The sequence below is a fragment of the Trypanosoma equiperdum genome (genome assembly GCF_001457755.1).
Source record: "Trypanosoma equiperdum strain OVI genome assembly, contig: ctg_269, whole genome shotgun sequence".
Lineage (NCBI taxonomy): Eukaryota > Euglenozoa > Kinetoplastea > Trypanosomatida > Trypanosomatidae > Trypanosoma > Trypanosoma equiperdum.
The window spans coordinates 463-16274 of NW_027124164.1; the positions used below are offsets into that span (position 1 = coordinate 463).

Sequence of the window (15812 nt, forward strand, 5' to 3'; positions counted from 1 at the left end):
AGGAGTGGCAAAGCGAATCCTCATCTCCCCTCCTTTAAAGACGTGCGGGACGGATATCCGCAAAAGAAGAAAATAATAATAAAGTAAATAAACGAGGAAAGGGAAAGGAAGGAAAAGAAAAGAAGAAAGGTTCGGCGAAGGTGAACTACTAGTGTTTATACATATACATATATACGTAATTACAGTGTTACTTCGGTTTTCGCTTGTTATTCCTCGGGGTGCTCGTGCCTCAGATTGGGAGCGGAATTACAAGTAAGAGGGGGCTCGCGAGGCGCAGGGAATAATAAGCAAATAACTGCAGTTGCAGCGCCAGCGGTAGAGAAAAGGTAGTAGTGCATACAAGCAGTACAGTCCGCAGCGGAGAGATTTTCTTTTGGTGCAGGCACCGATGCAAAAGTACGCAATATTAGGAAAGAAAGGAGAAGGGACGTTTAGTGAAGTTCTCAAGGCGCAAGACGTAGAAACGAAGGCATATGTAGCGATCAAGTGCATGAGAAAACCCTTTCAGTCGAAGGAGCAGGTGAATCGCCTTCGCGAAATTCAAGCCGTCCGGCGCCTGCAACCCCATCCGAACATCGTGCCGCTTATCGAAGTGATGTTTGACAAAACCACAGGCCGTCTGGCACTGGTATTTGAATTGATGGACATGAACCTATATGAATTCATTCGGGGGCGCAGGCACCAATTAGACGAACATTGTGTCATGACCCTCATGTACCAACTGTTCAAAGCACTCGACCACGCCCATCGCAAAGGCATCTTTCATAGGGACATAAAGCCCGAGAATATCCTGTTGCGCGAGGATGGCACACTTAAACTAGCGGACTTCGGTTCCTGTCGGGGTTTACATGTCTCGCAACCGTTAACGGAGTATGTCTCGACCCGTTGGTATAGAGCGCCGGAGTGCCTCCTTACGAGTGGATATTACACCCACAAAATGGATCTTTGGGCGGCGGGCTGCGTGTTTTTTGAGATCATCGCTCTGACTCCACTGTTCCCAGGAACGACCGAAATGGACCAAATCCATAAGATCCACGATGTGCTTGGGACGCCGCCGGTGGATGTGTTGAATACATTAAAGAAGTTCGGAGCCCCGATAAACTTCCAGTTTTCCGAGAAGAAGGGAACAGGTGTAGCCCGACTGCTGCCGGAGGGCACTTCCAAGGAGGCGATTGATCTCATTGGTCGGTTACTGCAGTATGACGAAAAGGAGCGTGTAACGGCAAAGGAGGCTCTGCGGCATCCGTATTTCAAGCCTTTGAGAGGAAAGGAACGACAGGAGCGTCACCGAGCGATGGAGTACTCCACGGAGAAAGCAAAAACGTTGGAGGTGGACAGCGTTCTCCCGTGCCTTACGAGGGTTGTAGTATCGAAGCGGGGACCGATGACCACAGAGAATAGACCGCACGTTAGGTTGGAGGACCTCTCCAATGCGAATGGGCGTATATCCGCTCAGTCCGTTCTGCCCAAACTTCAAGGGTGATTTCGTGTTGTTTTGTGGTTTGTTACTGCTCCCTTTAGGTCAAACCGGGAAGTTTCCGCCTAACGGTCGGTTACCGTAATCTTATATCTCGTTTCGTGCTCCACGGTGGTTTAACCGTTGTTAGTCTGGTAACGGGTGTCGAAGCTCATTGCGATGCATTTGCCCACTTCTGAAGCATAAGGTTTAGCCATTCGTACAGTGCGTTGTCCTTGAACCCTTTGTTTTTGTTTCGCATCGGTATCAGGGTAACGTTTTTGCTCCTTTGTTGTTGCTTTCCCTAGTGAGTGAATGATCATTTTGGTGTCGTCACGCATGTGAGTTTCTCTTACTGCCTGTTGGGGTCATCACTTAACATCTTTCACTTTTAATGCGGTGGTACTTGTATACATTTGTATCTATCTTTCTTTCTGCGGTAACTATCAGCATCACAATTATCCCTTCCTTCATAGTTCCCTTAAATGTATATTTTTGTTTGTTTGTTTTTCCTTGTATTTGCTTCCGTATTATTGTTTTATCATCACTAAGACACTTTTCTGAACGAAACTGAATGCGTACAGTTGTGGCACCCGATATATCACTTTGGCTGATGAACTAGACCCTTTGGTCATGTTGTAGCCATCGGCTCGGGACGTACACTTTGCCCTCTCCATCTCTTTCTCTGCAGAGCCACTTGCGGTCGTTTGTGACAGATTTTCTGAGCATTTGGCTCCCAGTTCCTGTAGGTATATCCTCTTGTCGCTTTGTTTCCTCCGTTTGTTGAGCGGAGAGGAGGATAGTTACTAGTGGTATATGCTGGTTTGGTACGGCAACACTACTTCTCCGTTGCTCCCCCTCCACCGACAAGTTACTTTTCTGCTCTCCCTTATTTTTCCCCCCATCTCCTCCGATTCGTAGCATCAAAAAGGAGGCAAGCGTGTGAGGAGGTTGGACCGCCACTAGGGGCAAATTGTATAAACATGTTGCGAGGGTGGCATCCGAATTCTTCAGCCATGCAGGTTGGCATGCGGCACATAACGATTGGTGGGCGACACTCCAGAGGGGGTTTTAGGCAACCACTCGGAAAACACCCACAGGTGAAGCAGGGCGCAGTGGAAGGTGTCCCGCGGCGAATTCCCGGCACCACAAAGGTCACCTACACAAATAAAAAGGGCCGTACCTTCAGCTTCTCCGTCCCTGTGTCGGAATTAACGCACCCACAGGTGACGCTAGAGAGCGCGGCGGGAACATGGAGGGAGATGGACACAAGCTTCTGTGAACTGGGTGACATAGAGGACGATATGCCGTCGCCGGTGGATGAATGCCTTCGAGGAGGGAGCTCTCTCGATAAGCGCCTGATTCAAGAGGTTCGGGAAAGGTTCGTGTCGTTCTGCAGGGAATATGTTTTGATGGACACAAGCGGAATGAAGAGCACCATATTGAGTACAGAGCTTAATGCGGGCCCGGACTATGAGCACTATGATCGAAGACTGAGACGAAAACGCCACTGGCTTGCTATACGTCATCGGTTTGAAGATGTCCGTTACATCATTTGGCCTGACGTAGTGGAGGAAACTGCGAGAGGAGATAGTGCGCAAGCGGATGTGAGTTTAACCAACCCTTCACTGACTGCGGGGGAGATGCTTGAGGCTCTTTTATGGCTAGATGCCGCATCCACCTTCTGCGTCCGCAAGGTACACCCATCAGACCTCGGGGACAAGAGTGAGTTTTTGCCACTTGACCTGCAGCGGGAGGTAGAAGTTGTGGCGTGCCACGCACGACGTGACCTTGACTTCTTCGATCCCTCAGCAACGTCGTTGGAGCAGTTTACCGCATGCGCGGCTCTGTGTGTAAACCATCGCGTCCCGTTTTCCCTCTTCTTCCCGTCACAGGACGTCTGTGGTGATGCTTCGGTCAGTACCGGGCAGTGTATCGTGGCAAACGCGCCATCACCACACACCGCTCTCGGTGCTGTGCGCATCATGGCACTCATTAGCGAGGGGAGTGGCAGCGACATTGGTAAGACGATCATGTTTTCTGATGCGTTCGGTGCAGTGACTCGGTTTGGCATCCTGCGGGGCTTGTCGCGGGTGATGAGTGTTGAGGCGTTCGGGTGTAAGGACGCATTGGAGAACGTGAATGAAAGCGAGCTGTGTATAATTCTGCACTTCTGTGCAGAAGTCAGAGAACAGAATGCGGCCTTCTTCCGCCGCTACGAAGCGTCTGAAGAAAACTCGGACCCACAGCAAGTGTCGTTTTTGGCAAAGTATCAACAGTTATCGCAGATTGCTCTCGCGCGGTGTAAACGACTATTGTACCACCCTGATAGCCCCCGTGCCCAGGTAATGAGTGAAGATGGTTATATCCCTTTAGTGGAGCTGCAGCGGCACGCCGAAGGCACCAACAAGGCTGCCCTTATTCACTACAACCTCGGTATTCGTAGCGCACAGGGAATGCGACGGGTGGCATTGGGCGCACAATCGTCTGCCCGGCTGGCAGAGCTTGTTAGCAGGCTGGAGGAGGCTAGCGCTCGCGTGAGTGGTAATACATTAGTAAATGATTTGGTGCATCACCTGTCGCACAAAGCGGCGGCAGGGAAAATGTCGTTGACCCTGCGGGAGGTGAATACACTGCTGCCGCTTCTTTCCCGCATGCGGAGGGAGTCACCAAACGGAGCGTTGGATGCAAGGTTCGACAGGGTATTTAACGCCATTGATACGGCAATTGGAGCAGCGATGAGGCACAACTGCACTTTGGATGAGCTTCTGGATCTCGCTGAGGGGCTTGCTGCTTGTGAAATGGTGCCATCTGCACTTAAGCAGGTGGAAATGGTGTTGATACGGTCAGTGATGATGCACGAGTGCAGCCCGATGCACCTCAGGCGAATGCTGCAAGCCATGTTTACCCTAATGAGAACTAGCGTGCCTCAAGTACTACTGCAATCCGTCGCGTCGCGTGTAGCAGATTACATAAAGGAGGCTTCTCACATGGATAGCAGCAGCAGCAATGGTGGAGGTGACGAAAAAGTAAAGAACCATGAGGAATGTGAGCAATTGCTTGAATTATTGGTGGCTCTGGGGAAATGTGCGTACGGTGCCCTTCCAGGACTAGTCACAATTTACTGGGAAGCACAACTCATCGATAGCATGCAACTCAATCCCAGATTGCGTTGCAGCTACGCATCACTCCTCGCATCAGCTGCATTTGCTTTAAAAAAGCATGACAAGCGTGCTTGGGAGGGACTAGCAGATGAAAGCCATCGGTTGTTTATGGAGTACACGCGATGCAACAAGGAGAATGATATAGGACGATTTGCCGAGTGTGTTACTGGGTTGGCGGTGCTCACACAAATCAAGGACAATACGAACTCCAGTGACGTGGCATTTCTAAAGGAGTACCTCAGTGCTACATCTCTTGAGTTGAAAAGTTGCGAGGTGATTCGAGTGCAGGAGCTAACCGATCTTCTGGGAAGAACACTCGAGTGGAGCGAGGCACTCGGTGTGGTGGCTCCAGATGTTGTTATCCAACTGGAAAAGGCGTTGTTTGTCATGTTGGAGAATGTCTCCCACACGGCTCCTGGAGTAGGCATACCGGATGAATTGGTTACAGCCGCGTGTTGTTTGGTGGACATGAGTTCTGCCTCACTGGAGCTGCGGAAGGCTGCCGCAGGCGTCGTTGGAGGTGCCATTGTTCATGCTGAAGAAGCGCTTGAAACCCTACGCTCAGGTGCCCCAACGCAAGTGCGGCCCGGTCACTCGTTTGATGTGGCTGCGCTGGCGTCTGCGGAAAGGGAAAATGTTTACAAAAACTCCATTCTACAATACTGTGCGGCTCTACAAAGGAGCGGTATGTCAACCCACGTGGAGGAGCTTTGGTCGTAGCTAAGACACCAATCACCACTTTCTTCTTTTTTTCACATATATGTCTGTGTTTAACGTTTGCGCTCGTCGGTGTCAGCAACCGAACGGGCTTGTAAGTCACACAACTCTACCCCCCTTTCTTGTACTTTGGCTGCCTCATCTTTGGTTGAATTGCGCAGAGTAATATCTTTCATGTATTCGCGTTCCCCCGCTGCTGTTTTAACGCACACGTGAAGGAAACTGTTAGGTAAAAAATACTATTCACTTAGAGGAGGCTGCAGGGCTGAACCCAACTTAGGGAAGTAGAAAGTAGAGAAAGTGCTTGTGTCAAATTTTTTCTTTTTGGAATGGCAACGGCACACTGTACGGAGGTAGCAAAACCTGTGGTGTCGCTCTACTTTGCGAGTATGACGGCTAAAGAGGTGAGCAAGAACATGAACAAGCAGCACGGTGTACGAAGGGAGCCCCGAAGCAGTGGTGAAGGTATCAAACTACGTAAACTTGCTGTAGATGAAAGTAGCGCGATGCGGTCACTGATGAAACGTGCAGCTCCCGTTTTTGCACCCCGTTGCGGCATGCTGCGCCCGGACAAAGATGATCTAATGGAAAAGGAAAGGGAAAGGGATCGAGAGAAAAGTCCTTTCGAAGAGCTGCTGGAAAGAGGAATTGAGGAAGGAATAGCAAAAATTCAATACATATCAAAACTCTCACCTGAGTCGGGGGATGCAGTGAGGAAAGGGGAAGATGATACCGATACCTCCAGTGAGACGCCGAGTTCCCCAACAACAAACAGTCTGTACAAGCAGGCCCTTGAAGTGTGGACGGAGGAGGAGTCTGCGCAGGGGTGCGTGGATAGCGGCACTCATTCCTTTCACACAAGTCACTCACTGGTTAGCGCCTTGGACAGGGGTCGCTTCCCGTTGGATGCAAACTTAACGGTGACGAGGGCTGTAAAGAGAGTTGAAGAGGATCTAAAGAACAGCAGCAGCGACGGTAATCACTCCACCCCCGGGAAAGCAGCACTGCCTCCCACAGTTAAGGGCAAGCCTGGGTCACGCTTAACCCTTTTAGACCGGCTGCGTAAGATCCCAGTTAGGAGTTGGGATCTGCTTTACAACATAACAACCTCGCCAGACACCACTGACAGCAGGAAGCACGGGAGGAAATACTATATGGAACAAGGTCCCCTGCTACCTAAAAAGTGGCGTCATCGATTCGACTACGTCAATTACAAGCAACAGTTCCAGCTAGATGAATCACTTTGCACTAGAGATGTGTGTCGCAATATGGTAATAAGGCACGAGAAGCGTTCGTCGCTTAAACCCCCTATGGCTGCACTTGCTGATGTGTTTGAACAACAAGACTCAGCGAAGTGCCGGCACGCGAAACACCGGAAAAATCCGAGGAACGATGACGCCATGTGGTGTTCCGTTTGGGGAAGGCGAGCCAATGAAATTGCCCTTGAACGCCAGCGTGAACGCATTATCAATGCTGTTAAAGAATTTAAACTTTGTGTAGAGGCCGCAAATCTCTCACGTGTAGCTGTGGGCAGACTTCAGAAGGATCTTATCAAAGTGATACAAGAGTGGCCATCAGACTACCGGAAGCGTCACATCTTTACAACAGCAAACTTTGAGGAGTGGGTGAAAACTCGCTGCGCTGCGCCGTCGGCGGGTGAGTCTAGCAAGGCGGCACACTTGGCGGAGTCAATGGCCTCCACTGCAGAGGCCTCATTTGTAGAATATGTGCTCACCATTTTGCCCCCAGGACAGCAGACTAGGCCAGGAACGAGATAGGAATAATGCTTTTGATAGTGATGGTGATAGTTATAGTTAAAAAAAAAAGAGCGGGGAGTTTTCAGGTACAGTGGTGCCGCCATGACGGTGCGTCACCTTATCTCCCCATCTTTCTTTCCTTTCTCTATATTCCTTTTTCATCTTTTTTTTGGTTATTATTTCGTCTTGTTCTTCTAACAACGATAGTACACGTGCTACACGGGAGGGAAGAGCAACTGATTACACTTATGTAAATTTTTGTCAAATCTACACACGGAAGGGGTTTCATTACGTGATCACTCGGTTATGTACATGAGAGAAGCATGAGCGAAAAGGTCCGACGCATTAAAGTGGCCTAGGCTACTTTTTCACTCCTCGGGCGGCGTTCCTTAACTTTGCTTATTTTCTCTTTATTTTTGTTTTCCTTTCAGCGACCTTCGGTTCAACGCGCTTCCCTTCTTTCTTTTCCGTGTTTCTGGAAATCTATCGGCTGCGCCATGCTTTTGTCTTTTGTCCTTTTAAAAAAAAAATTTACCCTCGGTACCATTTTTCCCGGTTAAGGCATAATTTTTTGTTTATTTTTCCCTTTTGTTGTCATCTATTTTATTTATTTCTTGTTTTGTAACTGCACTCATGGATGCACGTGTATCTATATGCGTCTGCATTCCCGTGCAGTAGGGTTGAGTTGTATCGGATGGGACACCCCCGTCTTTTTTACTTTGTTTCCCCCCCCCCTCCTCTCTCCTTCGTGTTCGTGGTCCTTTTTTTAAAAAGTTTTTTCAATTTACTTTTATGATTTAACACCACTGAGGAAAAAGCTACGCCCGTGAGCACCCTCACCCATCACCTTCTTCCTATTCAGAGTCGTCAGAGGGAAGAATAGAAAGGTTATCTTACACGCATTTCCAGCGGCATATTTGTTTTTGTTCGCTTTTAATGCATAATAGCTCGCCTCCTCCCCTTCTTTTTTTGTTCTTTTTTTTTTAAATTACTGATGTATGATCCTAATAGGAAATAAAGGGGTTTAAACCCCTCCGCCCCCCCCACAACATGTGAGTATGAAACGAACGTGGAGTGTTGTCTTTGTTGTTGTTTTTTTCTTTTATTTCCCACACCTTTCTCCCGAAACCTGTTTATTTTCATGCGTGTTTTTATCATAACGAGTTTTCACTTCTGAGCGTACGGAGGCATTATCTTCCTGCTACGTGTTGCGGTGATACAAGAAATTTTATAAGTTCCATTTTTTTTTCTTTCTTTCTTTCTTTCCTTTTCCCTCCGACAACACTCTTCCCTTCATCTCTTTTGTCCTTCCCTTTCGTATGCGTACGCACAAAATGTTACCGTACCGGTGGAATGCGCTCAACTGTGAGCGAAGTTTGTGGTGTGCGCCCAAACCGGCTGATGTTCATGAAGAGCATATGAGGTTTACATAAAAATGCATGTGCCCATTTATATTTATTTGTGTATGTGTGTTTTGTTTTTTGTGTTTGCGTGTTTGTGTGTTGTTGTTGTTGTTGTTTTTAATTAAAGGTCACGTACATTCACTGAAATGTGCGACCCTTCGATGAAGGGAGAAAATGAATTAGTACGTTATGCTACTCTTTACAAAAAAAAAAAATAACAGTAATAATGATAATAATGATAATTATTATTATTATATTTATATAATTGTTTATTTATTTCAATTTACAAATATATAATTCTGCATTTGTATTTTTCCTTTTTTTTTTTCTCTCTCAAATACGATAGTGCGTAGTGGGTTGTTTACACTTTTGCACCCTCTTAATCACTTTCGCTTTAAGAGGAAGAAAGAGAGAAAGAGAGAGAAAGGAGAAAACGAAATGTGATGGAAAAAAAGAGGGAGAGGTTTCTTGTTTTTTTTCTTTTCGATAATTCCTCGCCTCTCGTATAAAATAACTCGATAACTGTAGCGTTCCACTTGTATTTTAAGTATGTTTTTCATTGATCGATCTTTTGCATTGCGTTGTACTATTCTGCTCTGTTATGTCCTTTTTTTTTTGTTTCTTCTTCTTCCTCTTTTTTCCCCGTTGGCCGCAATTTCTTTCTTTACAGCCAAAACCTCTGTTGGATTGCGGTAACTGATAACTGAATAGGCAAGGTTAGCAAGTTTATTTGCCTTATTTGTCTTCAACCTTACGTCGTTATTGGTGTTGTTGTTTTATTTTATTTTAGTGAGAACACTTTCTCAAACCATAAGTAGTCGAGTAATAAAAAGGGTGGGAAAGAAATCAAAGTATATCTCTGCTTAAAAGGAAAGGAGTTTGTTTTTGTTGTTGTTAAAGATAAAGGTACAAGTTTAGCTATACGTAACTCGCAAAAGCACACAGCAGGAAAAAGAAAAAAAGAGAGGGAAAATTAGGTTAAATAAAAAAGAGTGAAGGAAGGGAAAGAAAAAAAAAGGATATGACAATCGCTGCACAGGGGGTTCCCTCCGGTCCCTCCGCCACGAAGCCGCTACAAGTGGCTTCATTGTACGTTGGCGACCTCGATCCTGCTATTAATGAGCCACAGTTGGTGGACATCTTTAAACCGTATGGAACTATTCTCAACGTCCGCGTCTGCCGTGACATCATCACGCAGCGCTCATTGGGATACGGTTATGTGAACTATGACGATGTGAATAGCGCGTCGAAAGCCATGGAGGAACTCAATTTCAAGCGAGTGGGTGAAAAGTGTATCCGAATCATGTGGCAGCAGCGTGACCCAGCACTGCGGTACAGCGGAAGTGGTAATATATTCGTCAAAAACCTTAAGGAGGAGGTAGACAGTCGGGAATTGAGTTTGATATTCAAGAAGTTTGGTGAGATCCTTTCCTGCAAGGTGATGGACGATGAGAGCGGGAAAAGTCGCGGTTACGGCTTTGTCCACTTCAAGGACGACGATGCAGCCAAAGCCGCCATCGAGAAAATGAACGGTGACAAGGAACACGCCGATGCGGATAAGGCAGCACTGTATGTTGCCAATTTCATTCGTCGTAATGCCCGTCTTGCCGCACTTGTGGCGAACTTCACGAACGTGTACATAAAGCAGCTCCTTCCCACAGTTGATAAAGACGTTATCGAAAAATTCTTTTCGAAGTTTGGCGGCATCACGAGCGCAGCGATATGCAAAGACAAGAACGGTCGTGCATTCGCCTTCTGTAACTTTGAAAAACACGATGACGCAGTTAAAGCCATTGAGGCGTCACATGATCAAGAGGTGGAAGGTGTTACGCAGCCTGGGGAGAAGTTGTACGTGCAGCGAGCTCAACCGAGAAGTGAGCGGCTTATTGCACTCCGCCAAAAATACATGCAGTGCCAGTCACTTGGAAACAACTTATACGTCCGTAACTTTGACGCTGAGTTCACGGAAAAAGACCTCAATGAACTGTTCAAAGAGTACGGTGTTATTCGCAGCTGCCGTGTGATGACCGATGCCAATGGCATAAGTCGCGGTTTCGGCTTTGTAAGTTTCGAAAATGCGGATCAGGCAAACGCCGCACTCCGTGAAATGAATGGTCGTATGCTGAACGGGAAACCTCTCGTTGTCAACATTGCGCAGCGCCGTGACCAGCGCCTCACCATGCTGAAGTTACAGCTCCAGCAACGCCTGCAAATGATGATGCACCATATGCATCCTCCTCCGTTCGGTATGCCGGGGCATCCACTGCAGAGACGCAATGCCCGCAGTGGCGGCCGGGGCAACCGTCCGCACCCACGTCAACAACAGCCACAACCTCAACCTGAGCCGCAACCACCACTCGCCACTACGGTGCCACCAGCAGCGGCTCACAGCGTTATGTTTACCGCACCCTCAATGGGTTTCTCCGCCGTACCCCGTACTCCTCAGGCATCACCTGCCATCGCTCCCGATACACCACCGCTGCCGCCCATCTCAGCTGAAGATCTGCAACAAATGTCGGTGGACGAACAACGCGCCGCTCTGGGTGACAGGCTCTACATTAAGGTGCATGAGCTTGCTCCGGATCACGCACCGAAAATTACTGGCATGTTCCTTGAGATGAACCCTAAGGAGGCGTTAGCCCTCCTTTCCAACCCTAAACTAATGCACGAGAAGGTTACAGAAGCCCTCTGTGTGCTAAAGGTACACGCCTCAAGCGCTTAAAGTTGATTTTGTGAGTGAAAGTAATATATGAAACGAATAAGCAAAAACAAAAGGTAAAAGAGAGATGTGATAATCTGATTAAATGAAGTCGATATGAAACGTGCTCGGGGCTGTAGCGATTCAAAAAGCATTCCCTGTGTTATTAGTAGCGGACCGATAATTTATACACTGATGTTTTATCCCTCAATCACGTTGCCTAGAGCAGGGGAGATATTTGAGAGGAGGAAGAGGGATGGGCAGAAGTGACTCGAAGGGAAGCGAAAAAGGAGAGAGAGAAACACTACCGAGAGGTAGTGAAGAGGGAGAAATAATGCAAAGAGAGGTAGGGAGATTGGAGTACTACTGCTAAGTGGTACAGATAGCAAAGTTTGAACCCCCATCTTCATTTTAGCTTACGCTTCTTCCATGTTTCTCAAGCCCCTTCTTTTCTTCACTTCAATTGCGCGTTTTATCGGTCCGCATTGTAAGTCGTGAAGTATCCTACTTGTAAGTCGTGTGCTCTTGCTTTACCTAGTGTGGTGGACCAGCTTCACCTGCGTGTATTCTTGTGACTATGCCTGTTCGCTAGTACTCTTGATTTTGTCCTCTTTTTGCTTCTCTTTCTGCCCTCTCCTCCTTCCATGTGTCAAGGTCCGAGGGGCCACATGCAGTATGAGCAACAACCCATACCTTGCGCACTACTTTGGTGAAGCCCTGGAGGACAACTTAGGGGACGTAGCGTATGACGCTGCCGCGAACTTTGCGTACTTTCCCAACGCCGTGCACATGTCACACCGTGTGTTTCGACCGTCTAAAGTGTATCAGCCGACGCCCGAAGTGTCTGGTACAGGCGGTGATTTATTACGCTCAGACGGAGGATCTGCCGCTGATGTATTACAGTCAACACCTGCAACAGAAGGTGCGTATCCATCATCCACACTGGACATCCCCCTATTGCGAAACTATGTACTTGATAAACCTCCACGTCCCGAGTCAGGTCCGGAGGTTCCAACGGATGGTGATTGTGAAGTAACCCACCTGCTACGCAAAGACTTGTTGGAACCAACGGCAGCAACATCAACAGATGTGGAAGCATTGGAATGGGACTTAATGATTGAAAAATCGCGTGCTGCCATCAAACAAGCAAGAGAACTTCTAACTCATGAATGTGGCCCGTATATTGGTGCAGAAAGGGTTTCATCCCCTCAAAACTATTCGACAGTGCTTACTCCTGCGTCACCCAAAACGGCCAGTTCGGTTACTATATCCGCCCAAACAGCTGGGAGCGATGATAATGTTGCGAGTCAGTTTCGGTTTACTGAAGAAGATGAGAATTGGTGTCCTGGCAGCAAAGACCGCAATTTAAATAGCTCCCCGAGTTATGCTAGTGGTCTAGTTGAGGGCCCGCATCCGGCGCCTGCATCCGGTGCGGAGATGGGACCGATGACGAATACAAAAGAGGCAGGGGAACTTCTGAGCTCTCCGGAGCCACACATGCCCACCAGCACACTACCGATGACAGAAGTTAAAGCTCAGACTATGACTACACCATCACAACCTTTACACAATTTACCCACAGTGACCGAAGCAAGGTGTGTTCTGCTGACTCCAAACCCTAACGCTGCCGCGTGTCTCGCAAAGCGACTCACCCGAAGACCGCCACCCGCTTTGGCAGTTTCCGAAGAGGACTTTTCCACAACCTCCGGGGCGCCCGCCGTAGTTGGAAAAGTTAACGGCGAAACTGGGAGAGCGATCATGTATGCAGAATCAGTCCCCACTCCATATCAAAGCGTTGAGAGGAACCACAGGAAAAAGGAACGGTCGCGCAAGATCGATGGAACACTTGTGTCTTCACTTGGAAGTGTTCTCGAACAGTTTGCACGTTCACTGCAGGCGCGTGGCATCGGTAATGGTTGCAGAGATTACCACGACTCCAATAGTTGGGATGCAAACTGCGTAAAGCTGGAACCGGTGCAGCAAACCGAAAACGAATTGAAGGAAAAGAAAAGTAAATGTGGTGCTGAACCTAACGAAAGGAGAGGTCGAAAACATTGTATTCCACCCCCGCAGGTACTGGTGGGTAGTGCCCCGCTGGTTGGTGCAAGCTGTGCATTTCCTGGAGATCACTATGGGGCGTTCATTAGGGCAGTACCAACGTCAGAACTTCCTGTGGTAAATGCGGACTTTTATAGTAACGTGTCGCGACGAGCAAGCAGTGTGAGACGCACCGGCAACGGTGTCGCACCCGCAGCACCGAGCTACGCTCGACCAACAGAAAGTTGGTTGTGTAAAGGTGTTCAGCTGAGCGGTGGCGAGTATGGCGACAACAATGGTGTCATAGATGTGAAGGAAATGAGTGGGGGATGCCCCTGAATGGACGCGTGGTGCTGTGTCGATCGTGTGAATAAAGTGGACGCAACACCTTGCTCGGATTCAGACCTTCTTAAGGGCGTTGTCAGCTCGTCTATACAGGTATTTATATCAGTGTTGTGTTTTGATTTGTTTTGTTTTGAAAGCAAACGCAAAAGGTAGCTCTATCGCCGCTTGTTTCCTTTTACGCTTAACGAGTTTCCGTCTACCAACTACTGCTATACCACTCGGCTGTTGATTTGCTTTCTCTTCGTTTTCTTAATATGCCGCGTGAATGTCGTATCACTTTCGCCTAGGAAGGTGGGGACGTCGGCACATTGAAGGGTTTATTGTCTCCACTCTTCTGGAAAAAGCATCATGACCTCACCCATCGCAGTGGTTGAGAAACTCTTAGCAGATACACGAGTGTGCCTTAAGATTCAGCCACGGAATGCGTACCAGGCTGAGGGTGCTTACATGTCAAGCATGGAGCGACTAAAGGAGGCACGAGAAAAAATTAGTGGATTCAGCGGTGAGTATGTTGATCGTTTACTCAAGGAGGTGGACGAATTGGAGCGCGCAGTAAATGAAATGATACTTGCTCGAACAAACTCCGTTGAAACCCTCCTTGGCGTTGACTTTGGGGAAGAGGAGGGGGAGGATGGAAATGATGAGGCAACCCTTGTCGCACGGGAACTTGAAAAGAAGCGCGAGGAAAAGAAAAAGCGGTCTAAAGCAAAGGCAAAAAGCAAGAAGACGGAGCGCAAGGGGAAAGAGGGGCAAGAAAAGGAAACAGGAGATAATGTAGGGGCGGGACCTTCCTCAAAACCTGAGGAAACAGAACACCAGGTGGAGAATGAAGAAACGACAGTGGTTGGTGAGGTTAAAGTCCTCACCACATATGCGGATTGCAAAAGCCGAGATATACCGCAGGAGGTGGTCGGTTCGGGGAAATGCATCCCAGTTTTAAATACCCCGCTGGCGCACTTGCTCTTTGATACAGTTGTTGAATATGATGGGTGTCCGTGCACCGTTCGGGTGGCGTTACACCGTGCGGTTGTAGTCGCTTTGACGTTTGGGCGGCCCCCTTCAAGCACCATTGAGTCAGCGAATGAAAGCAAGGTAGAAGCAACTGACTCCGACAATGTAGGTGATGGTGTTGTTGTGCTTCCGGAGGTCGACGACAATTTGGCAAAAATGTTGGTAGACGAAGACCTTCTTGTTGATGTGGAATCCGACGAGAACGAGGACGATGTAGCGGATGGGGATGCGGAAGATGACGGTAGTGCCACGGCGGAGCTATCGAAACAGTTAGTGGCAGAGTTTGACGCCATTCAGGAGGAAAAGAAACAGGAAGAGGAAGGGGGAAGTAGCAAGAGGCTGCCGTCTGACATTTCTACGAAGCTGTGGGGTTCAATTCGTTCCTTTACTTTTCTTCCTTGGGTTATTCTTATGTGTCATGGGGGTTACTTTGCTGGGGGTGTTTTCATCGAAGGGGAGCCTGTTGCCCACAAAGCGTTCCAGCGATATGTTGTCCGGAAGAAGCAAGGTGGAAAGCAGTCCTCCAACGAGAAGGAAGGCGGAAGTTACGGGAGCATTGGGTCACAAATTCGTCGAGCGCAGGAAATTAGGTGGAGGGTGGAGGTTAGAGACATCTTGATGCGGTGGCGCAACTATATAAACGCTGCGGCGCTGGTCTTGTACGTGGCCCCAGGGCCGAAGAATCGTGCCGTGTTGACGGACTTTTCTACGTTACCAGCGACAACGTTGGAGAACGGGGAGCGGGCAGTGTCACCCGTCAACTTGAGGGATCCTCGCGTACACAAGGCTCCACTGACAACACATCGCCCCTGCTTTCAGGAAGTTCAGCGTATATATGGCACCGTATCGACCTGCACTGTTGATTACGTTTTGCAGACTGATTAATGGCAACCTGATGAATCCCTTTGAGCGAGCGGTTGTGCGTGCACAAGTAATATGCGCATAGGTATTCGCCAAGACAGCCACAGATGCTGAAAAAAGGAGGTTAATACGTGAACAGAACGGTGTGAACTTCTCGGTTTTGGCTTCCCCTTGGAACGTGTTCCTTCATTTTTCGTTCTCGCAGATCATATCCATTAAGCGGTCCACACCGTGCCGGGGTGCAAAGGTGGCACAAGGAATCTAGTACCACCTAATGATTTCGTTTCATCAGCTGCATTTTCACACCACTTTTCTTTCTTTTCTACAATTTTCCATAACAATATCAATAATAATAATAATAAT

General features: G+C 48.2%; 6 protein-coding genes across 6 annotated transcripts; all 6 read left to right on the forward strand.

Annotated features, from left to right (window-relative positions):
* Positions 1-388: 388 nt before the first annotated feature.
* Positions 389-1483, forward strand: TEOVI_000100800 (protein kinase, putative; the record flags this gene model as incomplete). The annotated part of the gene is made up of 1 exon (XM_067224317.1): positions 389-1483. One exon carries the CDS (start codon positions 389-391, stop codon positions 1481-1483), a length of 1095 nt encoding a protein of 364 aa, XP_067080418.1.
* A 956-nt stretch (positions 1484-2439) lies between these two features.
* TEOVI_000100900 (uncharacterized protein) lies at positions 2440-5340 on the forward strand (the record flags this gene model as incomplete). The annotated part of the gene is made up of 1 exon (XM_067224318.1): positions 2440-5340. The coding sequence occupies one exon, from the start codon at positions 2440-2442 to the stop codon at positions 5338-5340; it is 2901 nt and encodes a 966-aa protein (XP_067080419.1).
* A 326-nt stretch (positions 5341-5666) lies between these two features.
* Positions 5667-7115, forward strand: TEOVI_000101000 (uncharacterized protein; the record flags this gene model as incomplete). Its single annotated transcript, XM_067224319.1, has 1 exon — positions 5667-7115. One exon carries the CDS (start codon positions 5667-5669, stop codon positions 7113-7115), a length of 1449 nt encoding a protein of 482 aa, XP_067080420.1.
* A 2403-nt stretch (positions 7116-9518) lies between these two features.
* TEOVI_000101100 (Polyadenylate-binding protein 1 (Poly(A)-binding protein 1) (PABP 1)) lies at positions 9519-11219 on the forward strand (the record flags this gene model as incomplete). Its single annotated transcript, XM_067224320.1, has 1 exon — positions 9519-11219. One exon carries the CDS (start codon positions 9519-9521, stop codon positions 11217-11219), a length of 1701 nt encoding a protein of 566 aa, XP_067080421.1.
* A 651-nt stretch (positions 11220-11870) lies between these two features.
* Positions 11871-13571, forward strand: TEOVI_000101200 (uncharacterized protein; the record flags this gene model as incomplete). The annotated part of the gene is made up of 1 exon (XM_067224321.1): positions 11871-13571. The coding sequence occupies one exon, from the start codon at positions 11871-11873 to the stop codon at positions 13569-13571; it is 1701 nt and encodes a 566-aa protein (XP_067080422.1).
* Positions 13572-13925: 354 nt separating this feature from the next.
* TEOVI_000101300 (uncharacterized protein) lies at positions 13926-15473 on the forward strand (the record flags this gene model as incomplete). The annotated part of the gene is made up of 1 exon (XM_067224322.1): positions 13926-15473. One exon carries the CDS (start codon positions 13926-13928, stop codon positions 15471-15473), a length of 1548 nt encoding a protein of 515 aa, XP_067080423.1.
* Positions 15474-15812: the final 339 nt, after the last annotated feature.